General features: G+C 47.9%; 2 protein-coding genes and 1 long non-coding RNA gene across 4 annotated transcripts; 1 reads left to right on the top strand and 2 right to left on the bottom strand.

Annotated features, from left to right (window-relative positions):
* Nucleotides 1-52: 52 nt before the first annotated feature.
* On the bottom strand, nucleotides 53-2,108 carry si:ch211-57i17.5 (usherin). Its single transcript, XM_057016667.1, has 6 exons — nucleotides 1,950-2,108; nucleotides 1,426-1,589; nucleotides 1,243-1,347; nucleotides 1,088-1,159; nucleotides 792-962; nucleotides 53-704 (listed from the first exon to the last, which is right to left on the bottom strand). Exons 2-6 carry the CDS (start codon nucleotides 1,489-1,491, stop codon nucleotides 615-617), a joined length of 504 nt encoding a protein of 167 aa, XP_056872647.1. The 5' UTR covers nucleotides 1,492-1,589; nucleotides 1,950-2,108; the 3' UTR covers nucleotides 53-614.
* A 2,808-nt stretch (nucleotides 2,109-4,916) lies between these two features.
* Nucleotides 4,917-21,270, bottom strand: LOC130515960 (estrogen-related receptor gamma-like). 2 transcript variants are annotated; one of them, XM_057016659.1, is made up of 8 exons: nucleotides 20,940-21,270; nucleotides 17,206-17,451; nucleotides 16,964-17,118; nucleotides 16,089-16,205; nucleotides 11,969-12,079; nucleotides 11,643-11,825; nucleotides 6,602-6,871; nucleotides 4,917-6,531 (listed from the first exon to the last, which is right to left on the bottom strand). In XM_057016659.1, exons 1-8 carry the CDS (start codon nucleotides 20,993-20,995, stop codon nucleotides 6,287-6,289), a joined length of 1,383 nt encoding a protein of 460 aa, XP_056872639.1. In that variant the 5' UTR covers nucleotides 20,996-21,270; the 3' UTR covers nucleotides 4,917-6,286. The 2 variants fall into 2 exon arrangements, with proteins under 2 accessions (XP_056872639.1, XP_056872640.1); XM_057016660.1 differs by lacking the exon at nucleotides 20,940-21,270 and adding an exon at nucleotides 19,535-19,668.
* LOC130515964 (uncharacterized) lies at nucleotides 14,512-16,913 on the top strand. The gene is made up of 2 exons (XR_008947314.1): nucleotides 14,512-15,458; nucleotides 15,988-16,913. It is a non-coding gene; the product is annotated as an uncharacterized LOC130515964 (long non-coding RNA).
* Nucleotides 21,271-26,356: the final 5,086 nt, after the last annotated feature.

The raw sequence follows: 26,356 nt of genomic DNA, 5'->3' as shown, positions 1-26,356 counted from the left end.
TGAAAAAAGTGTAAATATAGTGTGAAGAGGTTTATTTTGGGAGGGGGGGGGGGGTACAATTCAGATTCATAATATACATTTCGTCAATTTTGGTGGTTATGTGCACTTCCCCGTATGTCCACAGTGTGGCGCTGCAGTTCATGGAAATGCAACCGAGGAGCGAACGGATGCCTGAGACGTTCAAAAAGCCTGAAGAGTCCGCTTGATGTCAGCTGTCTGGCCAAAGTTGTAACTTCTTACAGTGTCTCGATAGTATCTGGTGCTCGTGGCCACGCCCACAAACACGCCACACCTGCTCCCAGATGTGCACAGGTACACGGAAAGTACACGGCGACAAACGGTAGGACTGGACGCTCCGTGATGGGCCGGGAGTTGCGCCAGTTGCAAAGATGTAATCGGATTATATTTCATGAACTCAGCACAAGGAAGTCTGACTCGAGGACACTTGGAGATGTTTCCAACAGTGGGACTAAAAATATTCTCAAGCTCAGTGTCCAGTCCAGCACATCTGGGCTTTTCAGTTCTTTCCTGCTGCAACTGCGTCTTGGCCCGGTTATCCTCCCCGGGCCGGACTGTGCCATTCCCAGGTGACTCTCCAGGTTCAAAGGTCGCGGTCAGAGGTTGGTGTCGGTGAACATGGTGTGCTCCTTCCTCACCGTGCTGAAGCCTTTCACCGTGTCCACGAACTCCTCGTCGTCCATGAACTGCAAGAGCAGATCTGGGTTCGGACCCGAGCCGGTTCCGACCCTGCTGTCAGAACGGGCTCGGCCTACATTTCTGGGGTCTCTCACCATCCCGCTGTCGTGGCCTGACGTGTTCGGGTCCCACGCGTCCTCGTGTCCCACCGACTGCCCGTCCATCAGCTGGCTGACGCTGCGCCTCAGGGTGCTCACGCTCAGGACCTCCAGCTCCCCCTGGGGGGGGGCGCCCCCCACAGGCTCGCACTTGGCCTCCAGCATGTCCTGGCGGGGGGGGGCATGGACATGGAGGCCGAGCACACAAGCAGAGGTGTTTTATTGTTATCGTGTGTGTGTGTGTGTGTGTGTGTGTGTTGTGTGTGTGTGTGTGTGTGGTGAACTGGTTTTACCTCCATCCTCATGCTGAAGCCTTTGAGCGTCACGCTGCCGGCCAAGCCCGTCGTGTCGGGTACAGTGTCAAACTGGGGGGGCGGAAGGAAGTGAGGGGGGGGTTCATTATCACAAACGACCCGATGGTGAGCTGGACCCGTCAACGTGACCTCACCAGAACAGAGCTGCTGGCCGGGTAAACGGCCATGGGGTTCCTCTTCTGCATGGGCAGGCCCACCAGCGGGGGTCTCTCCCGGGTGTAGGGGGGTTTATTCAGCACCTGCAGCACACAGAACAGGTCCCACTTGCTTGTCCCCCCCCCCCACCAGAGTGACCTGGTGCTTTGCTGTTTTCTCACCTTGTGAAGCACGGCGCCCAGGACGACGGCGAGCAGCAGCAGGGCGACGGCCGCCATCACCACCATGAACCACAGCTCTCGGACCAGCGGCTGACCTCCCTGACCTCCCTCCGCCCGCTCGCCGAGCCCTTCAGCCGCTCCGGGAGGAGCGGGACTCGGTGGAGCTGCAGGTTAAATGATGGGAATCAGACTCGGGCATCAGACTGATGACAGAATCACACCCATTAAAACCAGTAACGCCACTGGGACAAAGCCTGGATGGTGCTTCTGTGTCGGGAAACACGGCTTTTACACACTTTGGTGTGGCTTTACCAAACTTTCAGCCATCCCAGTAACCACATGTCAAATATCTGTTCTTGAAAATGTGTCAGTTGTAGTTATTTGATAGGTGAGGTGAAAGAGGATCACAGTAACAGGAGACACCCTCCAGCTCCCGGCCTGGTCTCCAGCTACTTGGTGACCTTCTATTCAGCAGCAAAGGCGCTCAGGAAAAGAAGAGAGGGTCGATCCACAGGTGGACTCACCTGCGCTGAGGTCCGTGGTTCAGCCGGGGGTCGGGGTGCCGGCAGCAGCCCCCCCTCGCAGCGCGGAGCATCGACGTGAAGGATCCTGCGCTGCTGGAGGATCCCACCTGTCCGCCCACAGCAGAGGAGGGAAACGGTGGATGGTTCCTTCCGGTGGTCGTCGGAGGGTCGGAGCACGCAGCGTCGCAACGTGCCAGTGTGTCTCTCTGATGCTACCCTCGACCCTTCGGTGCCATGGCAACAGCGGAGTGTCAGGTTGCTGATTAGCTGCCGAGAGCAGCCGAAGCCATTTAAAGTCCGCAAACACTCACGCCTCCATGTGCAGAAGCACAGCAATGTGCGCGTGTGTGAATGTGTTTAAAGTTCAGTATGTGATTTCTAGAAGATAATTGACATAATACTCATAAAGTTTCTGTTGAGCTCATCGCATAATAATCTACGCGTTAACGCTTCGGCGTGGTAATGGTATAGTTTATGTAAGTTAAGTGTTTTTTAAAATGTTACTGTGTCAAAAGTTGTCAATGAATCATAATATATTATCAGATAAACTTCTGATTTCAGTTTGGAAGTTCCACAGCATTTTTATGAGTTTTTAAGTGTGTTGATAATCAGGAATGGGTTTAAATATTTGTTTGTTTTTTACAGAAGTCTTCTTTAGCCGAAACATGTCCTGAATATAATCTGCTACAACGTATTTATGAACTCATGAAGTTTATTTCGTTTTATATATGTTTAATTTTTTTTTTAAAGGAGCTGAATTGTTCTTGCAATAATTGTTTTGACCACACGAGGGCAGTAAACACCAATGGAAAAGGTAACGGGTTATTTACTTTAACCTCACCTATTTTAACAGTTGTAAACGTTTTAAATGTGCATGTGCACTTCATTTACTTAAAGTTTTGTTTGTGATCCTAAATGAAGGAGGAAAAACGTCTGATTAGTTGAAACAATAATAAAATAAAGAGTGTTTCTTTTCTGAGTGTGGTCCTGAGGTGACTGTCTCTCCATGCACAGCCGCCCATCTGCTGTGGGTGAATAACTGAGAATGACAGGCAGCGCCATGGCAGCAGATTCAGTAGCTGTTTTTGTGGAGCGTTCGTGGCGGCGCTGCGGGGGGAGAGCATCAAATTTTTAAACATGAGCGCCGCATCCAGAGATGATTCGATGGAGAAGTCAGGGTGTGTTCCACCGACGTTGTCTCATTTTCCCCATTCCTCCACTGGAGTTCTAAATTAAACATGATTCCCTGTGATGTGCTGCAAAACGAGGCCAAAAAAAAAGTGCATTATGTTCCACGTTTTTTGCCTTTTCGGCCTCCTTTTGCATTCAAAAGCTCAACGCTGGGGCTCAATCTAAATGCAAATAAACACACACACACACACGAAAGCTGCACAAATATCCAGCTATTTAATGGCACCTGTAGCTGCTTTCAGACAAACACTCTCAGGTAATCACATTCTGTTGTTTGATTCCTTCTTTTACATAGGAGCTCTCCCTCTAATGCCCTAATCAGCATTCATACCTTGCTGCGATGATTCGGGACAATGCTTTTTTATTGAGGAAGTGATCTCACCCTTGAGTGCCAGAATCAGCCTCTTTTACAGCCCATCTCCGTGGGGCCTCATCCATCACCACGGTGTCTGGGCGACACGGCCTCCAGACACACGCTAACTCATTTAAGGCCAGGGACGTGCTGGGATGTTTCACTCAAAGGCCCCTAACTCACTTACTGACAGCTGATGTGGTGAAACATCTTCAGCTCGCTCCAAATCCCTTTAGAGCATCCTGGGAGTTTTAAACCACAAGTAAATGAGGAGATTATTTCGGCCTGGGATGACAGATGAGGGCTAGTAAAGGACAAATGGATTTCCTTTGATTTTTTAATTTGTCTTTCTATCTGTTCGTGCATCTTCAGACCGCTGCGTTGCTGAGGCAGTTGTGAGCGATGGCCACTGAGAGCTGCACACCTCCTCAGTCAATAAATAAAACTAAATTAGGAGCGCGTAATCCTGCAACATATCAAAGCAGTCCATTTGGGCAACATTTTATTTAATATATTTAGCGGTGCTGTGATAGTATAAAGTTAAAACGTCTTTCAAATGATTTAATGTAATTATTTGTTAATTGTTGATCCTGCAATGCATGTGGTTTATTTTAGAAGCTCAAGACTGACAAAATAGAGCCAGGGTGTATCGTGGTCGCCCCCTTGTGGTGTACCGAGGTATCCACGTTAACCCATTTTATGGTGGAATGAAACGTGTTGGTTTTTTAGAAGCAGCACTGTTTTATGGTCATTTATTGTTAGTTTTTGTTCTGATTTAGAAATAATGTAATAGGTTAAGTATAATAAACTTTAATCAATGCATTTTTCTGGATGGGAGAGATTATTTTAGTCTCTTCATTGCACAGCACACACAGGAGCCAAATTCTGCATGTAATAAAACTAAAAAGATGCTAAAAGTGTTGCAACATGAGGCTACATCTGCATCAAATTTTTAAAAAAAAACAATTGATCAATGTCTCAACCTGTGAGTTGAGACCGTTGTTAGCTTTGGGGGGGGCTGTTTTACAGCTAAATGATATAATTCTCAGAATTACTACAATATCCCCACATCGGCTGCCCCCCCAGATATATGCATCGAAGCAAAAAACACTGTCCACGCTAACGCTTATGTTGTCAGATGTCAGAGGACAGCAGGCATCTACTCCCTCACATATTATTGTATTGATAACTGGATAATTATGATAAACATGTAATGTGAAGCTTCAGCCGGCACTCGTGATGAGCAATGCTCCCCTGAGCCACTGTGAGGCTTCATTACAGCCATTAATGAGAAGTCTCCCTCCAACTGGGCCCCCATGGCCTCAAGGTGCCATAAGGGGGGCCTGACGTGGAAATGCCAGACCGCCACCGTTACGCAGCTCCTGACGAATTTGTCCGTCAGCTGAGAAAAACCACACGCGTGATGACATTTCTGCATTAAAAGGATGCTCTTTTATTGCCCAAGAATCCACCTGAGAATGACCTAAAGCACAGCACAGCTCATCCAAACAAAGCTCATCTGCATTATTATCACCCATATTTGTTGGCATAAGACGGTATTTACAGCTGAGAGTACAGTCCCTACACTTAAACCAGCACGCCGTGGCTATTTACCTCAAAAATATGCACGCTATAGTGTCACAGTACCATCCGTTTACAACTAAAAAAAAAAGAGCAGGATTTAGTTGTTTTATTTGCATTACTTCTGAGTTTAATCCCTTAATTTGTTAAGAAAAAGAAATAATTCAGAATGTCTCCACACAGAACACACAGATTAACTGAAGCGCTATCACCTGTTTCCCCAAAACATTTATGGCTAAATGATAAAATTAGTGCACAGATTTCTTCCTACACATTGACTTCTACCATAAAAGGGCGCCCCAAGCCCCCCTTAATCCAGATTATACAGCATCGCAGCCAGTTTACATGGTTAAAGTTACATCTATGGCTCTACGACAAGGTTACGACATTATTATCTTCAAGTACATACTGTTTATAATCATGGGTTGGACGTCATGATATGGAACCAGTGCCATAGCAGAGGAGCTAGTAAAAAAAAAAATCATTTAAAAATCTTTATTTAAAAAAGAAAAGCAAACAACACGTGATGCGCTGCTGCTATGTTAGTCTAGTCTTCAATAATGCCACGTTAGTAAATAAAACAGCAAACAAAGGGAAAAAAATAAATATCTGTACCTTCACATTACATTCGCTTTCCCTGAAAATGATCTTTTCAAAGCAGGACGCTGGTTATTCTTCACGATTGGGACCTCGTAGTAACTTCCTTTTTATTGTCTCTGTGGGGGGTGAGAGGTGGGTTTCTGTTGGGGGGCCCCGGGCCACGCTGCAGCGGCGCGGACGTTTGCTGGTATGCTGGGGTAGTCGGAGTCGTTACTCTGGCGAGGATGACCCCGGTGAACCGTTACTGTACAAAAAGGAGAAGTGAACGCGGTTAAAGGCTCCCTAAATGCACGATGGAGGAAAGCAGGATGGGGAAATAATCCAAAAGGATCTTCAAGTATCAGGTGGTATTTTGATGAGAGAAGAAGCTCTACTTTTGGCATGTATCTGTATTTATCTCGAAAAGGCTTTTTTTTCCCTTCTTTCATGCTTTTATCTGTCCATCAAAACAAAGACGACCCCCCCCACCTGTCTTCAAAGACTCTACATAACTTCTCGCTTCGGTTTAACCTTTCATTGGGGATAGAGTGCATTTTCCTAAATGTCTCCCAGTTACTCCTAGCATGAGTACTGGTGGAGCCCAACCGCACCCCCACCCCCCACCATGTGTGGGTCAGGCTTTAGCTTCCAGCAGTTCGAGGAACAGTTTGTGCATGGGCACCCGTCCGTCCTGCTTGATGCTGCAGAAGTGCTGGACGGCCCTCGCCGCCGTCTGACGGAGAAGCGGGAGGGTCATGATCAGCTTGCCGGCCCTCCGGGGGTCCTCGGGGTGGCGGGCGGTTTCATAGTCTTGCAGGGCCCCGTGGAGAACATCCTGGAGTCTCTGAACGGCCTCTGTGTCCTCAATCTGCATGGAGTCTGCGCAGAGGGGTAGAAATGAGAACTTTGGAAGGACGTGAGGTTAGCATGCTGGCGTGAGGGCTCATACCTGAGTTAGCCAGCGCGATGGCCTTGAGGAGCACAAACTCCTCCTTCTCCAGCCCCATGACCTTATACTTCTTCACCAGCTGGAGGATGGTGTTGTTGAGGTCGAGCAGCCCGGCCAGCCTGGACTGCTCCTCGTCCATGACGTAGTCCTCGGCGTAGACCAGCTTGTCCTCCAGGCCCAGCGAGCGGAACACGACCCGGAGGATCAGGATCTCCATCCAGGCGCTCTGCAGAAGGCTCATCTGGTCGGCCAGCGAGAGAGAGGGGAAGCCTGCGAGGGAGAGAGGAGCAAAACTGAAGAAGGAGGACTTGAGTACAGCGGCTTTAGCATTAGCGACCGTGAAGCAGGACGCACGTGGGTCCAGGTGGCTTGGTGTCATGTGAGATGGCGTCATGTGAGTAGGTATCTTTAGCCGCCACAGAAGCCCAGTGTTTCTGAACTGCCCCGTGTTTGAAAAGTCTGATTTAGGTAGAAAGTGCGTGTTTCTTTTACCAAAATTGCATTTTGTTATGGCGTAGCTTAAGCCTGACACACAGGCCCGTATGTGTGTGTGTGTTCATGTACGACAGTGTGTATGCTTGGCGCACATGTAAGCGTGTTTGGAGCAACACTTCAAGGTCAACATGCAGGCAAAGTTCGACCCCTACCCCATGCCAAGGGTCGATGACCTGGTTGAACGACTGGGCAAGGCCAAATACCTCAGCACGTTGGACCTGTGCAAGGGTTATTGGCAGGTGCCACGAGCAGAGGGCAGCAAAGAGCTCACTGCCTTCAGAACACCATTTGGACACTTCCAATTCACAGTTCTACCCTTTGGGTTCATGGGGCGCCGGTGAGTTTTCAGCGCTTGATGGACAGAATTCTCAGGGGGGCGGAGAGCTTTGCCGCCGCCTACCTTGATGACATCATCATCTACAGCACCACCTGGGAGGAGCATCTCAGTCATCTGCTGCAGGTCCTCTCCTTGGTTAAGGAGGCGGGCCTTACCATCCACCCAAACAAGTGTGCCTTGGCCAGGGAGGAGACGTCCTACCTGGGCTATGTTCTGGGACGGGGTGTGATCCGCCCTCAGGTGGGGGAGGTGGAAGCCATCATGGCTGCAAAGCGGCCTACCACCAAGAAGCAGGTGCGGTCGTTCCTGGGTCTTGTGGGTTGGTACAGGCGCTTTATACCAAACTTTTCAGCGAAGGCGTCTGTACTGACAGAGCTGACCCGCAAGAGCCAACCCAACAAGGTGGAGTGGACAGAGGAGTGCGAGAGCGCGTTCCGGGACTTAAAGGACTCTTTGTGTCAAGAGCCGGTGCTCCTCAGTCCAGACTTTCAGAGAACATTTACGGTGCAGACCGATGCTTCTGAGAGGAAGCTGCTACCCAGAGAGCAGAACTACTCAATGGTAGAAGAAGAGTGTCTCGCAGTAAAATGGGCACTGGACTCCTTCAAATATTATTTGTTGGGGCGTAAATTTGTGCTCGAGACGGACCACAAAGCTCTGTCCTGGCTGGGGTGTATGCAGGACACAAATGCTAGGATCACAAGGTGGTTCTTGGCTATACAGCCATTTGATTTTGATGTGTTGTACAGAGCAGGGAAGATGAACCGTACTGCCGACTTCCTCTCTAGGATGCCACAGGGGGCAGTTTCAGAAGGGGGGGAATGTCACGGAGTGAGCCGTGCCGCTTACGCACGACTTCCTGGTTTTGGTGAAACCGTTGGACTGTTCAATGTTTGTATTTATGGCGGGGTTTCTATGTTAGCGGGGGTGTTTTATTGTGGTAGGGTGAACATGTATTTTACTATGCACTGGGTGGTTTTTGGTGGTGGAAATTTCCTTTGGACGTTGCATATTATGTATGTTCTTCTCAGTTGTTATTTTGAGTTTAGAAATGTATTATTTAGCATAATAATAATTTTGATAATTGGTTTAATCTGTGGGAGGGGCTACAGGTATATAAGCCCTGTAGTAGGCCCCAGACGGGGTTATTTTTGGGTTCGGCATGATGGAGAAAGGGTCGAAGTCGTGGCTGTGTAGAAGTGTGCAGGGTCTTTATGCTATTGTATTGATTTAGCCTGGCAACTTTGAAGCCACTTTATTTTTGGTATTTTCTAGTTATTGTTTTGCTAAGTTTTTATTTGTATTTTGAGCACTGAAAATTTTTGCACGCTTTTGAACATAGAAAAATAAAAATATATTTTTGGGGAAAGAAGCTTCCATCTCCCTCTGTCTCCTCCACCGCCGACCATTCTTGCGACAAGGGACACTCGCCAAAAAACAATTCCTATCACGAATTGACGTCCAGATCATTTGATGTTCGCCATAACGATAATTTGTGCATGAAGTGAGAACAGCCAAGGTTCTGGCAGCAGGAGAGAAGGGCACAGCAGAGGACAGAGGGAGTGAGCACGGTAGATTTAACGGCGCTCTGCTGGACACACCCACTTTGATTGACAATTACACCCCACAGGAGCGCGATTAAACCAGAAAGCACCCCCCCCCACACACACACACACACACCACACACACACACACCTCCGTACGCATTTACTGTAATGAAATAGATGATTTTTACAGAGCAAGGGGAGGGAGGGGGGGCGCGTTTGTAATTTCTGACACCATCAGTGATTGTTATCAGGAGCCATTGCTCTTTACAATCACCACAAGGACGTCAGTGCCCCCCCCCCTCACACACACACACACACACACACACACACTGATCTGCTGATTGATTGGAAACGCTGTCTGTGCACAATTTCATTGGTCGATAGGGATCAGTATTCTGCCACTGAGCCATCGATCGAGGTCCCGGGCGACGAGCGTGATGAAATCTCCGGCACTATGTTGATTTTTTTTTGGGGGGGGGGGGGGGGGGGTATGAGATGGCTCTTCGATAAATATGGAAAGTTTTGTTATTTTTTTTTGGAAGGACGCTGAAGGGGGTTCATGGCGGCGGCGTTCCGACACACACGTTCGACAGCCAACTCGCGGCGCGGCCTCGAAAAGGCCAAAAGCGGCGAGGGCGGTTGGTCTTTAGCCAGCTCATCTGCCGGTCTGGCCCTCAGACCGCGTCACTGTCAGTCCCCATGATGAGAGCGGGCAGAGACGAGGGAGGGGGGGGAGCCGCACCTCCGAGCCCCGTCGCACTCACCTCCCCACGGGCCAGGAACTCAGATGGATCGGGCCCCTCTGCCCTAGAGGCCGGCTCCCCCGGCGATGGGGGCCGTGTGTCCTGTCACTCATCTGGACCTGATGTGACACGGTGGTGACGGTGCCAGCGAAGGGGGCATGTTTTTAAATATCCGCTTTCTTTATGACTCCTTCATCTGCGGTTCTCGGAGGTTGAGTGGCTCTTTTGCTCTCTGTTAGCTCTTCAGCCTTTTGGGGAATAATGCCACCCCCCCCTTTCATTTTTGTCTTCTCGCTGCCACTTTTCCTTCCTCTTGCTCCCACAGGCCAGAATAAATCATTAAAAGTGAACTTAATTTCAAAATTCTGACGTCTTCCACACGAGAAGCCTCTTTGTCCACCTCCACCGGTGATGGACGTTTGCAGGTGCAGTGTATTTGACAGTTGGACTGGACAGATTTGATGTCCTGTTTGGCTCTCCCCTCAGGTGGGTCTCTGATGTGCACGGCCGCTCTCCCAACCCGCCTCCGCTGGCAAACGGGCCACAAATACACCCAGCAGTCGGTCTGCGTCTGTCTCGCTATAGCTGACAATAAAGATTGGAAAAAAACAAGAGAAAAGTGGTAGACGGCGACAAGCCAAGCCCCCGGGGGAAGGGGGGGTGATGAAGAGGAGGAGGAGGAGGAGGAAGAGGAGCAGGAGGAGGGGTAGATGCCCTTCTTGCTTTTTGACCAGAACAATGGAAATGCTGATAAGGGACACCAAAAACCAACACACACAGAAATGGGTGATTCATATCCGCTGTGTAAGTAGAAATGAGGACAGAATACCATAATCTAAACACACACACACACGCACACACACGCACACACACGCATACACACACACACACACACACACACACACACACACACACACACACACACACACACACACACACACCATCTCCAGTGTTTGTTTTGTAAGCATTCTGGGGACAAGACATCAACAAAAAGCCCAGGTGTTTCCTTGGTGATGTTTTGGGTGCGAACACACACAGCTGATAATGCAGTCGGGACGGATCTACTCCAGACAGAACACACCTCAAACACCCCCCACCGGGCGCCGGGCTAATTAGTGATTAAAAACAAGCAGTTTTCACTTTCTGTTTGGCCTCCGAGCACAGCTTTGAGATCGAGTTCCATCCAGACTCTTCGCACTTGCTCCAACAAAAGCTGCGTGTTTACCCGGAAACAGCCAGAACACAGACTGGTGTGTATGGACAAACACACGCACACGGGTAGATGTGTCAAAGTCCGAACGCGTGCGTGTTTTCGTGTTTGCGCGGCGTGCTGGTGTCACAGATGTATTCATGGATTTGGATGACACGTGAGAACTCCAGGCCCTGCTCTCCGTTTGGCAAAGTCACACATCCAAATCACAACTGCAGGGGCGCTGGAGGCGCGCGCCCGCGTTTTAATATCGCTAATCTGTGAAAATGCACTTCCCCTCTCATTTCCTCTGCCTCATGCAGCGGGAGGGGGGACAAAACAACACCCTTGTGGGAGCCTGAGCCAGTTCCAAGTAGCGGCGGGATTTCCGTAACTCAGACACATCCTCATCCCAGGAAATGAATTAAAACTTCCAGGTGGCCTCTGGTCATCTTAATGTATCAGGAGCGTAGCCACCCACGCACACACACACACACACATACACACTGATGTCAGAAAGACTGACAGATAACACACAAGTCTGGCACTTTGCCTTGTTTTGGGCTTCCAGCAAGCATCTTGGCAACAGCTAGTCACACCAATCTCCTCCTCTGATCTGATTATGAACTTAATGAGAGCTAATGTGCGGGCAGGTTGTGCGTCGCGAGCACATGGCCGACTTGACAGTTTGTGTTGTGGGGGGGTTGGTTGGGGGTGGACTGAAGGCTACCTGGGATGTGTTTGGCCCAGCCGATGTTGACCACCAGTTCCCTGTCAGCCAGGTCGCACAGCGTGGTCAGAGCCTTGATGTCACTCTCGGGCACGGTGGGGTCGGGCATGGCGAAGATGCCCTCCGGCTCGGCCACCAGCAGCACCGACACCACTTTGTTTTCGACCACGTGGCTGACGGTGACTGAGGGACACAAAAAGAATAAAACCTTCGTTGCAAATGCTGCTTTGAAATCCGCGCATCGCACGCAAAAGGTGCAAACTGTAACACACTAACGAGGCGGCGGTTTACTGTAAACACTGCCACATAGGTGATTGTGCACGTACGTATTTTTTTCTGAGGCAGGGCGTTCTGTGGGTGAAGGTACGGGCTGTTCTCGGCATCAATCCTCCTTTTATACTTCTGTCTTCCGCCGCGAACCCGGTCCAGGCGGACACCTGATGACACACAAACACAGGAAGTTCAACAAAACCTCCCTCATGGAGGTAATGATGCAGCTAGCATAAACACGCTAAATATAGCGCAAAGATGGGTGAGTTTGACGAGTGTTTGAGGGTAAACACCAGTGTGGGCTGTTATAAAAAACCGAGACCATCAAGTTCAATTTTCTGGAACAATCCGAACAAGCAAATTCCTCCAAACCGGGTCGAGGAGGATGGGGAAGGGGGGTTCGTCCTGGCCTCTCGCATCTTACAGAACCTAAGGAGGCCGAGCGGGACGTGTCTAATTCCAGTCCAACAGCATCCTGAAACAGGACGCCTGGCGAGTTAAGAGCAGCTGATGACAACTGTTCATCTTAATGAGCATTGTGGTAACCTTGTCAGAATGCCACGTCAGTGTGTGCATCTGCGTGTGTGTGTGTGTGTGTGTGTGTGTGTGTGTGTGTGTGTGTGTGTGTGTGTGTGTGTGTGTGTGTGTGTGTGTGTGAGAGAGAGAGAGAGAGAGAGAGAGAGAGAGAGAGTCTTAGATGCTGCAGATCTGAAAGAGACCCTCTGGGAATTATTTGCCCACTTGACACCTGGAGGTGATCCTTCATCCCCTTGAGCCTCCTGTACTTGTTCTTAGTTCTCCACATATTTATGGAGCTCATCCAGCAGATCCCCTCATCAAAGGCAGCAAACGTGCTGGATTAGTTTATAGAAATGTCCTTAGTTTTTAGCATCATTGGCTTGCGAAGCTCTTTAAAGGCGTTTTATGGTGAAGCTATTACCGTTACATCATTCCTGCTTTATTGATTAATGTGGCGTGAAAACAGAGCAGAAAAAGCATCGGCCCCTCTATAAATGCTATATGCATTTAAAAAAAAAGAGGATTAAAGCTTCAAGGAGGTCTTTCAACTCTAAAGTGTAATTCTCATTTTCATTAACGTACTTGTATGATCGTCATTTGTGTATTGAAGGTTTTTTTAATTGGCAAAAATGAACATATATATTATTGAAGCAGATAATTCACTTAGATGATTATTTCTAATACTAAGTAAATACTAAAAGGGTAAAGAGGACTGAGTGTGTGTGTGTGTGTGTGCGTGTGCGTGTGCGTGTGTGTGTGTGTGGTGTGTGTGTGTGTGTGTGTGTTGGAGGGGATGGGGGGTTGATGGTGTTGAAGGAGACATTGGGTAAATGTAGTGTTGATCTCCTGGACCTGGTGAAGTCACAAGGGGCAAATAGTAAGTGTGGATTAACCTCTGAGCCTGGCAGGTGCCTGTTGGCGGCGTCAGATGAGAGATGAACATGCTTACATGTGTGTTGTCATGGGATTACACCAAACACCGGATTCAGATGGCATGACATGAAACACGCTCGCTTATTTGGCAGGAAAGGTGCGTTTCACGTGGGCGCATTGTTGTGTGCCGGTGTAACGCTTCACAGTGGAACGTGCTGACAACTTAAAAGCCAAGAATAGCTTTGGCGGATAACAGCACACACACGCACACACACGCACACACGCACGCACACACACACACACACACACACACACACACACACACACAGCTACTCGGGCTCTCGTAAAGCCCATCAGAGTTCAATAAACACTGACTACTTAGACATTGATCTATTTCCTGCTGCAGCCTTCCTTTGAGGGGGTCTCGATCTTCACGCGGGTGGATTTACAGGTTCCCAAAGCACGCCGGAGGCAGCACTGACCCATCGTGTTCTGCTGGGCACGCTGGCTTTTGCCTCCATCGCTGATGCTGTCACCACAGACATGTGTGCAGTACAAACAATCCCACGCTTCTCAGATGCTGTCGCGAATATGCGCGACGACACCCGCGTCCCATTAAAGCACCAAATAAGGATTCTTTTTTGAAGCCTTGAATAAATTAACCTGAGATTGAGCAGCCTCTGTCGACAGGAAATGGGGATGAGGCCGTGGAGAAGAGCCAGGGGAGTCCACGGATTTGCTGCGTTCATTTCAAATTTGGGCCCTTTTTTTTTTAAATGACTGTCAGCAACATCCGACCCGGGATTTAAAAAATTACTACTTCATTTTCAACGTAACTGCACAAAACAGCACGAGACCATGGTTTAGACGTACTTAAATGTTAACTTGAATGATTTAATGCCACTTTTTGCAAGAGAAAAGCTGTGTTGTTTTACCAGGTTTTGAGATAATCACCATTCTTATGACATTCGACTCTTTAATTATGGTAAATGGAAGGAAGGGTGGAAAATAAAGCTTGAACCCAAATCGATGTGATGAGAATTATCTAAAACAGCAGAAACCATTAGGAGTACATCAATAATATCAATCTCGTTTGATGGGGTGGAGCTGGTTCCTCCCTGCTGCCGACCACCAGGGGGCGATTACCTGCTCCCATGTGGTCCATCCTGGAATGAGGTCAATTTTCATCTCATGAAATTTTTTATCCCGATATAATCAAACTTCTCTTTTTCATTTGCGCATATTTGCTTATACGAGTGTGCTTTTACTGAGACGGCCACTGGAAATGAGCCCTAAACGCAGCTTAATCAAAAGCTGCCTGGGGTCTCTACGTCTTTTAGCTGTGTGTTTAATGCGCCTCTGACTCTGGCCATTAAAGCTCCCAGCTCCTCCGTCTCAGCCTTTACTGCTTTCTCTCCAGGGAGAAGGGTGGGGGCATTATGAGACACAGTGGAGCGCGTTACGAGGGTGCTTACGACGGGAGTTACGAGGGACAGTTTGCATTTCACGGAGGTCCAGGAATCCCACAAGGCATCTGGAGGAATTTACGAGAGGGGAGGGACGGCAGCGGGGGGTGGAGAGATGCTGTTGATAGCTGCACGCTATTAAAAACAGTTAATTTAGAAAAATGAGGACAGCAGCATGTGCACGAATGTGTTTTGTTTTTTAAATAATATAAAAGAAATCTTGGTATCCGTGCGAGGCTGCTAGCTGAAAGCTAATTAAAAATACACATGCGCTCCCCGCTTATTATCAAACTTCCTCCATTCCCAGTGTGCAGTCAGTGGCCAGTACAGGAGGAGGTTGCTAATGTTTTCCTTTTGGAGTCACTTCTAAATCGGGATGGCAGTATGTCACCAAGCAGGCACACAGTCGGGATAAAGGAGCACCTGACCATGGTATGTTTACATGACACGACTCTTTGTCCACGAGTAGAACCCACAGTCCCTCAAAAATGTCATATGAGAGCAATCCTCCAATTTAAAACATGCCACTTTAAATCCATGACTAGAACTAGACTTGAGCTTCCACCGTGAAACCAGCTCACAGAAATAGAAAGATTAAGTCATTTAATTAGACTACTCTTTTTCTCCAGTATGCAACCCGGAAAGGGACATTGGTTTGCTTAATGAAGAGCAGAACGTCCTGACAAAGGTAAGGATATGTCCTCTTTCAGCTTGTTAGTATTGGATCTCTGCCCAGTCGACTGGTTACATCACAGATCACATAAAATAAAAGTTAGCGAGCAGCACGAAGATGTGCTGGTGCAGGATAACCTGTATGAAATAGCCTCTTTTCGTTTCTCTCAAACTCTGCATGACTCCTTTGAGTTCTAGCAGAATTACGGTCAGACAACAGTGTTCACATGCATTTTTAAAGTTGTTTTTCAGTCCGACTAACACAATAAATCACACTTTGCTGCCGACTTGAGCCCCAGAAGAACTCTGGTCAAGCAAAGGCTGAAACAATTGAAGTTAGTGGCGCTCTCCTCCCCTTCAAAGACATTGTTCGGCACTGTTTACCACACACACACACACACGCACACACACACGCACAGCTGGCACTTAGGGGCTGAGGTTTAACTGTCAAAAGTTTTAGGTTTCACTGCAGTCTACAGAGCTTCAGCTCATGCCATCACCAGTTTATCAGGTGAGAGGCTGAAAGAAGCTGTTATTGTTTCCAGGAATGCACAACAGAGCAGCCGGGCGAGTGCGCCGGGCGTCAATCCCTTCATGTCCCTCTTTCCACCATCCCAACCGTCTCAAGAGCGAGGTTTCAACTGACCTTCTCTCAACATGCCCACGGCCAGGCACTTGACGAAGCGGCAGGCCTGGCAGGACTTCCTCCTCCTCTTGGTGATCTCACATTCATTGGATGCTGGGCAGCTGTATTCAATATTACCTTGGGGTGGAAGATGAAAGAAAAAACACTTTATTTTTAATAGTTGTTGTAGATGGGAACGATTGGTGTCGAGCGGCTTCCAGAGGCATTAAAATCTCTTTTCGCTGCACTCTGGAAGTCATCGCATGACAAATAAACTCAACTTTGTGTTTGAAAGTCAGCGGTTTCACCTCCAAATGACTCTAATTACAGTTGGCTTTACCGCGCACGAGCGCACCTATCCAGCAGCCGTTGGGTGGTAATATCCCTGGCAGCCGAATGTGCATGTTAAGCGGTTGCACTCTCAGCTGCCACGCTCCATCAGAAACAGGAAGTGTCTGATGAGCCAGACAACAGATCTCCCAGTTTAATCCACCAGCCTCCAATCCGATTTGCCCCTTGAACCCGGCTACAGCAGCCAAATTGTACGGGATCCTGAACAGAACACGTCTTTCTAGGCATTCGAGCCCAGAAGCATCATTTTAAGGCGCCCTTTCAGCAGCATCTAAAGCCAAATCTCAACCATGTTGACTATATACAGTGTGAGCTGAAAGTTTTACTGCATATCAGCTGTTTGCATGCACGCCTTAACTTAAAGCCTTCCTAAGATGTTCTGGCTGTTCGGGATCTGTTTACGCCACAACAAACGCTCAGGGTAGGACTGCATTAACACCGTGTTGCTCATAAACAAGACATTATCAACCATGCACAATAAACTCTATTACTAAATGTATGGTTTGACTTGTTCCTACGCATTTGTGCGTGTTGGCGTCTCCTACCTTGGATGGTCCTCTTGAAGAAGGCCTTGCAGGCCTCACAGGACGCCACGCCGTAGTGGTAACCCGAGGCCACGTCACCACACACCAGGCACAGCCGCTTGGCCACGGTTCCCAGCATGAACTCACACTTCACTGGGCTTTCTTCTTCCCCATACCTTCTCCATGCAGGCACAAAGGAGAGGAATTTTGCAACTTTTACTTTGGAGATTACTTGATTTTGTTGTTGGGAGAAACAAACCGACTTGTTTACTCCGACGCTGCCGGCCAGCCCGGCCGAGTGGCCGTAGGGGCTTGGCGAGTCCAGTCCATTGCTGTGGTTTTTGATCAGGGGCCCGTAACTGGAGTTTGTGTCCGAAGAAGAGCTTCCAGGGCTGGGCTGGGCTGGGCTGACGTCGCCCTGAGAGCTGGGGCTCGGGCTAGAGGGCTCACACTTTATGTTGGAAGGGCAGGTGGGGTCCAAGCCCCTCACCGACATCCTGCCAAAGTCTCTGGAGGAAAGAGAAGCAAGATGTAATCTGCAGGTTTGAGTTGGACTACACACATCTGCCACATCTCCACCCATCTTCATCCATGCATCCATCCATCCCAGGCCTATCTAAACCAGCCGTTTGTGATTTCCCACAAATGCAAATCTGCTGTCTACACTGCTTTGTTTTCAAAGGAGGAGGTGGCTTAAGCAAACTTAGGGAAATAGCCAAACCACCAACCATCCTCATCAGAGTGGCTATTTTGGTTCTTTTTAAAATGCTTTCTAGCTACCCTTGCTGTTTATCTGTTACTCCATTACAGGAACAGTTGAAACATCTACCTTTCCATAATTGGCAGGTTAACTAATCTAGCTTTGATTTACAAGCAAATGTGGGGAGAGGCAACTAACTTAAGCTAAAACAATGTGCAAATAGAAATCAGATTTAGTTGCATAAAAATAAGGAATGCCTTCAAGCAGACAATAATGTTCTTATTTTCAGAAACCATGTGCTTTGTGTCTCTACTGGCATTGATAAATATATTTAGAAACACATTCTTTCATTAGAAACACTTGAAATAAATACTCCTGGCAGGCCTGCATGATAAAATGTGCATCATTGCTTTATTATTGGGTTGTAATGTGACCACAACAGACTCTCTGTCACCACACTGGGAAGAAAAAAAATAAGCATCCCAACCAGCTGAGGTGTACAGTGGGCTAGGAGGCATGTGATCTGAACTCACACACATGCACATACACAAAGGGACCCTGCACACACGGCATGGTGTCAAGTGTTCATGTATGGATGTAAAAATAAAAATCGGAGACGGGCTCCCGCTCCTCTGTTCACGCTCCATGCACACATAGTTAAAGACACATTTTAAAGCAAGTGTCTTCATAAACACCCCGACACATATTTGCAGGGCATCTGCTTGTCGCCAGGCCAACTTTAAAACAGCCCTCTGCCGTCTCATTCTCCGAGAAGCCCACATACATTCAGCCGCACGCACGCACGCGCGCACAGAGCTATACGTCTCTCCCACTCTCGCCTTGGTCTGTTGAGGTGAAGTCAGTCGGTTTCCTGCCATGTAAATCAGTGTTTTTCTGAGCCACAATATATTTGGTAGGCAAAAAGATAGGCTGCTTTTAACCACCCCCAGGGTAAACTATGGGCACGCGCTATTGACCCCTCTACAAACCCACAAACGCAGTCATAGACAGTAATAGACGGACTGACATCCAGTAAAGATAACAATAGCAGACGCCGAGCAACTGAAGCAACGTAACCACAACACTGCTGAGCAAAGCTCGGGCTGGGCGTCCGTCAGAAACACCGGCTTTCTGCGAAGACGCCATCTGAAACGATGAACTCTTGAAGCCTTTCACGTGCTGTGTTCTTTGTTTGCGGCTGATGAACGCACAAGGAACCGGGATACACAAGTATGATGCTGGATTGTTGTTGTTTTTTTTACATTTCCACTGTCAAGAATTCTCTGCATCTTTCAGCTGCAGGGTCATGTCAGCCTGGAATAATTGCCCGGATTGCTGACAAATTAGCTTCTGAAAGGCGTGACTCACCTGGAATGAGTTTCCATTACCTGAAAGGTTTCTCTTATCCACGCACGGATTTGTCACAAAATGATATTTTACATGATCTAAAAGTATAATCTAATCTGCTCTCGTGTTGCTGGGAATTTTGAACGAAACGCTGATTCTTAATGTGTTTAATCTTGCACTAGCAGCAATGCGCAGCGTAAAAACTGGCCAAATAATTGCATCACAAAGAGCTGTGACAAATTAAAAAAGAGAAAAAATGGTAAAATAAGACTATTACTTAGAGGGGGGAGGGAGACATGGGTTCACTTCTGATTTTCTGTTTTAGACTAAACCTTTAATATTTAAATGAAGAGGAGCAACTTTGCAGGAAAAATCCCTACGTAAGCGCTGTCCGCCCCACAGAATTTCAAGCACGATGCACTCAGCATTTAAAGGGAATTTCCACTTTTAAGCTTCATCTACTGTAGAATCCCACTGAATCACCTGCAAAATCCAATTCTAATATCTAGTAAAGCCAGACGCTGAGAAAATTTGTGTTTCCTTACGTTGGTTGATTTATCGGCTATCCATCCCCGTTGTGATGGCTGCCGATGGCGGTAATCTTAATACCTTCCAATACCATGTGTGTATTCTCCCCCTTTTGTGTCCAAAACAACTCTAAGTGCACCGTGGCAACAAAGGCCGAATTGTGGCGTGAAACGACCAGGAAAGGGGTGGAAAGGTGGAGAACAGCTAGCGAGGCAGGCAGATAGGGAGGGTCTGAAAAGGCCAGAGAGGAGCAGAAAGAAAGGGGCAGAGCTGAGCTTTATTAACCTGCAAGTGGGGAGAGAAAACAGGGAGGGCAGCGCTCGCTTTCCCATGAGCCAATTTGGGGGGAGGTAAATGTACGGTAAGCAAGTGAAATGTAAATACAGCAGGAAAATACTTACGAGGGACTTGATTTTAGTTTAACCTGAACCGTGAGGAGAAGATATTTAGGTCAGTGGGGTCTCAGTGTTTTGCTACTAATGAGCTGGTAGGAGATCAGGGATCAGCAGCACCCCCAGCCAGCCGTAAGAGCCTTAGTCAGGCTTTGGATGAAGCAGTCAGCTGCAGTGAGAAGCGGCGCCTGTGGCTGGAGCTCCAGCACAGAGGGCCTGGGAGCATGGATAGCGTGCCACGCAGGGGATCATCTACAGCCACCTGCACATCCACCACCACCCTGGATCTGCCGCTTCTGTCGCCGGCAATCCGCCAACCTGCACACCCACGCGCCCACCGTTCCCCCCGTCTGCCTGGCAACTTTTCCTGTGGAACTCACACAGGACGCGCTTTGCAAGACGCAAAGGTTTTCTTTTTTTAGGCGATTTTGCATAAAGAGACAATCTGATTGCCCCGTCAGGGGGGCAGCTCACATTCTGCTGTCACGGGGTTTCCATTTCTGTTGGGGAGGACCCCGCTGGTCCCACCGCACTACTGTCAAATGACAACTGTTGAGCAAGATGTTGGACTATCAGTCAGTAAAATCACAAACTGATCTTAACAGGGCGAAAAGCACCGAGGCCCATTTCCATAAACGTATAGAAATCTATGTAATGTTGGTAACGTACTGCAGCTGCACATGCAAACGTTTAGCATTTTTATTCCACAATGTGATGTTGAGGGAGCAAAAAGAGGTTTACACTTAACTGCGAACACAGGGACACAGAAGAACTATGCATTAAAATATATCTACATAAAAGTGTAGCAGTGATATAATAAAAGTGAGCATAAAGTGACACAAGTAACCACAATTGCACAATCCAGACGATGAGCAAATAAAGTAATGGGGAGTGCAATGGTCCTGGTAATAAAAAGTGTGTAATAATGAATAGAAATATAGCAAAATGTGAGCACAGTTGTGAGTCACAAAATACATATTTATCACCCCAATGATCAAACAGAGTCTGGAGTCTGAGGGAAAGTACTTACTCGGTGTCAGAGTGGAAAGTGAAGCACTCTGGGAGGTAGAGGTCGACTAGATCCATGTGCACCTCGCAACCATGCTGTGAAGGCGAGAAAAAAAGGGTCCACAGACCTTTGGTCTGTCTTTTGTTAAAAAAAAATCGTTTTCTATAAATTTTTAGAAATTTGTATCAGTTATCCTCTTCTCTGCTTCCAAGCTTTGCCTCCATCTACTGCCCCTGTTTGCTCCTGCCCCGTCTCATTGCCCCCTTCACTCCCACGTCTCACCCGCCGCCCCTGGCTGCCTTTGAGCTCCTGTCTGTGGTGGCTGCGGTTTCCTCGCTGTGGCAAGGGTCTCCGAGCAGGACAACCCCTCATGGTTACTCAGCCATAGCATTTGAATGGCCCTCCCCCGGATCACCCTGCTAACGTCTGATTGGCTGTTCTCTGGGCCAATGAGAGCCAGGCTTTCACCCAGACAGGTGATAGTAACAGGGGATGTTTGCCTGCCATTCCAGATACACCGGTCCGTGAACATCGATGTTTTATAGTTTAATTATCTTAATTAATTAAAATGAGAATTTCTGCACATTCCAGCTGTAATTTGATGATTGAAAAACAGCTTTAACTTCTCAAATGAGACCAATGGATGTTTGTTGTGAATTGAGATGGCATTGCCATTTATTTTCCAGAAGCACCTTTCAATTCTGGCATTTTTTAATGATTCAGAGTTGTCTCCTTTCAAATTCAGTGAAAAATTTAAGGCGGCCCCATCTCACAGTCAAAATTAAAAATAGGATTACCGCTCTGCAGTTGCACACACGCTCAAGGCAAAAAGTCAATACGTGTTAATGATTTAGGTGTATGCTTTTGAAATAAACTCTGGTTAATGACAAAAGAAAATGTACCACCTTCAGATATCACGTTCAAGACGCATAAGGCTAATGTGACCTTTGACCTCCCCTATCCTTGAGTCATTTTTTGGTATTTTCCTCGATTGAATGTGTGTTTTTCCTGCGAAAGCAACCAGAAATGGCAGCAGTTCCTCCCAGCACTGATGAATACAGATGTTTCATGTCCGCACCTTGAGCGGCCTGCTTCCTCTCTCCTAATCAGCTGTGGCTTTCTACCTGATGTGATGCCTTTCACCTTTCACTGACACCGGACTCCTGCACGCACAGTGAGAGGTTCAAAACGCTAAGAAGCGCTTGGCGCCTCGACAAAGGTTAATAGGTGCTGCCAGCTTAAGGACGGTGGCCAAAAACTGGGAAGGCAGAGAGAATGGTTAAAAAAACAAACCCTAACCTTAACAATAAACCTAACCCTAACGCTAAACAACCCTAACTCCAACTCATTTCATTTTTTTCTATACTAAACTCCAACCCCTCTTTCTAATCTAATCTCATCTGAGGTTTTAATAAAATGATTTTTTTAAAACATCTCTTACAGCTGTATAATTATTCTATCATCTATTTATCATTTTTTAAAATAAAAAAAACATTTTTAATACTTAATACTGTAACAGACATGTCTGCAGGTCTCCTCTATCTTCACCTGTCCAGGCTGGGACCCCCCCTGGGGGAGACTGCAGCCTTCCCACCCACCTACACCCCTCAGATCAGTATCTCAGTGCTCAGTCCAAAACCACAACGCCAACCCAAATCCTCACCCCTAACCCTAAACTTCTACTGTAACCCTATAGCCCAACCCTAACCATGACCCCTAAACCTAAAGCTGACCCAAACCCTAACTAGGTTTTGGTTTTGCCTTCTTTTGGAGTCTGAAACTCACTTTGCTTTTTTATAAAAAATAATTTTACTCTTTTTCGTATTTATTCACAAATAATTATAGCCTCCACCCTCTATTTAACCATCCTTTTTATCCTATCCTTTGATCATTTTTATAAAAAGAAAACAGTTTTATTGATGTGCCTTATACCAGTGTGTGTGTGTGTGTAGGGGGGGGGCTGTTGGTCTTCTTCTTGTCTCCATCAGGGCCTAGTCTTGAACTCAGCTCCTCAGTGGGAAGGACTTTTGCCTTTCCTCTCCCCCAGGCCAGTGCAATGAACCCCAACCCTCCTCCATTCATTCTTGGTTGCTCCCAATTTGAGCTGGTTTGGGGGGGAAGACGGCGAACGCCCCCCACCCCCGCCTCCACAGCGGGACAGTGAGCAGCCGAGGTCCCGCCGGGTCTTACGCAACCCGTTGTCACTAATCCATTTAAAGACGGCACAAGACCATGACTAGAAAAATCCTTCTCTGTGCATCAGCAGCACTTTAAAAACAAACAGAAAGGGACACCGAGTTTGTCTCCAAGCGCGCGTGTTTCCAGTGAAAGCGGCGCCCTGTTCTCGCCCTCCGACTCCGCGTTCGTGCTCCGATTCGACTCGCTGAAACCAATCTCCACAGGAATGGAATCACCTGTGCTAATCTGTTGCTCCAATAAAAGCCAGACTGCAGACTGCACGGAGCGGGCATTATCTCATTATGCACCACATGAAACAGCTCGCCACAGAACGACACGCCGCGTTAGTGCAGCCACACGCACGAACACACGGCAGCGTGGAACCAGTGAGGGATTGGGATTTTCAAATGGTTAAATAATGTATAATGGAGAGAGTGGTCATAAACAGTTGGGGGAAGTCAGAATTGTGTCTGTTATATTCATTTTTCTTGGCTTTTCATGGTGAAATATTGGTGGAAATCAAGAGGGGAAATGACCCATCTCCATTTTGGTATTGGATCCGCCAGTGGAAGTCACAAATTGGCTGAACTGACACTAAACAGTAAATGAATCGATTACTGGTCAGAGGGAAGTCTTGTTTCTTCTTAAGAGTGAGATATTTGAATAGAAATGAATCTGCAACATCCAGGCTGTGGTCTGAAAATCCTCGTGGACGCACAATAGCCGATACAGGCCCAAATGTCGTAAGAATGTTGGATGAATTACAATGGAACTTGCAGCAGATTTTCCCGGTGCTCCGGGGAAGAACCCGTCTCTGCCGATCTCCGCGTCTCCCCTTTCACTTCCCGACACGGAGGCATTGTCTCAACGGCTCGTCGCATTGTTCTGAAAAGATTTGCTCTGAAAGCAACAGCTTCAGTCTTTGGCTCAGCGGAATCAAAGAATTGTCCGGACGTAACATGCGACGCGGAGCAAGCGAGATGCAGCCAAAGCGACGCCCGCAGCAGGCCGAGCCGAGTGGGGCAGCAGGCCGAGCCGAGCGGGGCAGCAGGCCGAGCCGAGCGGGGCAGCTCGGTGGCTGCTTCCGAGGGACGGCTGCCTGGAACCAAGCACCCAGCTGCTGGCTATTGACCCCACACCACCAGATGTAACCCGTTTTACACTGAAAAAAAGCACAAGTGGGACCCCCCCCCCCCCCCACACACACACACACACACACACACGTGTGTGTGCGCGTGGGACCCCCCCCCTCTCCTCTCCAAACTCACAGCCACCAAATCTCAGCCTCTGGGGACGGCTGTCGGATTGATTTCCAAAACTGGACAGTCACTGTATACCAACCCCCAACCACAAACACACACACGCACACACACACACACATTAACATCGGCCCTGTGATGTAGTGAGGGTAATCTGCTTAGTTTATGCCTGACTCCCAACCATCCATCAATTACTGATACAGAGGGAGCAACTATTGACACTGTCGGCAAACACCATTGTCTCTCCGTACCAACAGCCTAAATGGCTAACAGAAGAAGAAGAAGAGAGAGAGAACGAGGGAGGAAAACATAGATGGAGGAAAAGCAGGAAAAAGCATTTGTCTACGATGCATTAAGTAAAGGGATGGGAGGGAAATTATACGTGAAACCACGGACAAAGCAGGCAGCGGATCACTTTCACAGTATTGATCTCCTGTGCACTGTACAGAGATCAGAGGTCGCGCGCGCGCACACACACGCACGCACGCGCAGCTATGCCAGAAACGTTAGAAAGCCTCTGGGAGAAACTTAAAGCAACGTAACCATAGAAATGTCAGAGCTGCCGGGACCCGCTGCTGCTAGCCTCAGAGGGTCAATGGTCTTCAAATGGTTTTCACTTATCGGCGGATCCTGTGATCCCACTGGGGAGGAAGTGAGTCAGTGCTGGGAAACAAGTACTCACATGGCGGCAGGTTGGGTTTCATTAGGACCCACGTAGGTCCGTTTTCATGAATATTTGAGACTGACTGCAGGGAGAAATGTCTGAGGGCTCTTATTGGGTTGTGAATAATTATGGACAGAGGCGCCCCCTTGTGGACGGATCATTCTGGCATTTTTACATTGCGAGCGTCACAGTGAAGTACTGAGATTAAAGTTCCCCCGAGTGCTATAATTAAGAGAATTTCTCTCTGGTTTGTTTGTCCTGGCAGGTGTCCATCTTGAGGGTTTTGGCGATGATGTAACCGAGCCCCTCTGAAGGACATAATGTGGATTAGCACTCTATCATATTCTCACCAGCAACGCTGGATTAGCTGGACGGCTTCTGCGTTCCACCCCAACATCTCCAGTCAGTGAGGGGTTGACCTGGAAATGTACCTCGGGTTTTTACGATTTCTCAGATTTTAGGAAATGCTGATTGTAACAGAGTGCAATGATTATTGATTGTTTAGGATTCTTATGTTAAAACACTCAAGTTTAAATGCAGTATGTATTTCAAATACTTCTACTAGTGGTGCTTTTCATCTTAATATAATAGATATAATTTGAGTTAACGACGCACACGTGATCCTGCTCGTCAGAAAACCTACTGCTGATGTCATGGACGATCTTACACACACACACACACACACACACACACACACACACACACACACAGATCAGCATATGGACTATCTCGACATATCACTCATATCTCCATGGATGACATGTTCAGCCCAGAATCTCTCCCTGTGGGCAGCTGGGTGCGCCCACCTTGTTTTCACGTCTATCAAGCATCAGCTGACCTGACAATGACATCTGCAGCTCCACAGGTGAATTCATCCCTGCATCACACACACACACTTCCGCAATGTGATGCCTCGTCACGCAGACACTTTTCTGGCTCTGGCCAGATGGCGAGGGTCCTCTCGACGCGACCTCACCTACCAGCCGTCCGCTCGGCACGGTCCACCTGGACACACCTTGGTACCCAAATCAAAATGCCCTTTTCTACGACATTAAACACCATAGTTGCTCTGAAGGGTGACCAGAAATGATGTCGTCACATCACAGATGCAGAACATCTGATCTGGAAACAGATTTAAAGATGATCTGTTTACAACGCCACTCATTAAAAGCACACAATGAACCCTGCAGACCGAAAATAAAGTACTTCTAAAGTCCGACATCTGCTGAAAAAGCAAGTATCGATGGAGAGGGGAGAACACTTTCACCTGCCTCACGCTCACACACACCTCTGTTCCGAAGCAGACCGTAAAAAAAGACACATTTAAAGCAATTTAA

The sequence above is a fragment of the Takifugu flavidus genome, chromosome 19 (assembly GCF_003711565.1).
Source record: "Takifugu flavidus isolate HTHZ2018 chromosome 19, ASM371156v2, whole genome shotgun sequence".
In the NCBI taxonomy this organism is placed as follows: Eukaryota; Metazoa; Chordata; class Actinopteri; order Tetraodontiformes; family Tetraodontidae; genus Takifugu; species Takifugu flavidus.
Note: the sequence above shows the minus strand (reverse complement) of the source record. Positions and strands in the feature narration are given on the sequence as shown.

Excerpts from the sequence above, each read along its gene's own strand:
- LOC130515960 (XM_057016659.1), bottom strand. The coding sequence starts at position 20,995 with ATGGATCTAGTCGACCTCTACCTCCCAGAGTGCTTCACTTTCCACTCT. Across the intron at positions 17,452-20,939 it reads ACTTTCCACTCTGACACCGA|AGACTTTGGCAGGATGTCGG; the intron begins GTAAGTACTTTC and ends TCTTTCCTCCAG. Across the intron at positions 11,826-11,968 it reads CCTGCCTCAGAAAAAAATAC|TCACCGTCAGCCACGTGGTC; the intron begins GTACGTGCACAA and ends TGTGTCCCTCAG.
- si:ch211-57i17.5 (XM_057016667.1), bottom strand. The coding sequence starts at position 1,491 with ATGGTGGTGATGGCGGCCGTCGCCCTGCTGCTGCTCGCCGTCGTCCTG. Across the intron at positions 1,160-1,242 it reads CGGCCAGCAGCTCTGTTCTG|TTTGACACTGTACCCGACAC; the intron begins GTGAGGTCACGT and ends CCGCCCCCCCAG. Across the intron at positions 963-1,087 it reads GCTTCAGCATGAGGATGGAG|GACATGCTGGAGGCCAAGTG; the intron begins GTAAAACCAGTT and ends CCCCCCCGCCAG.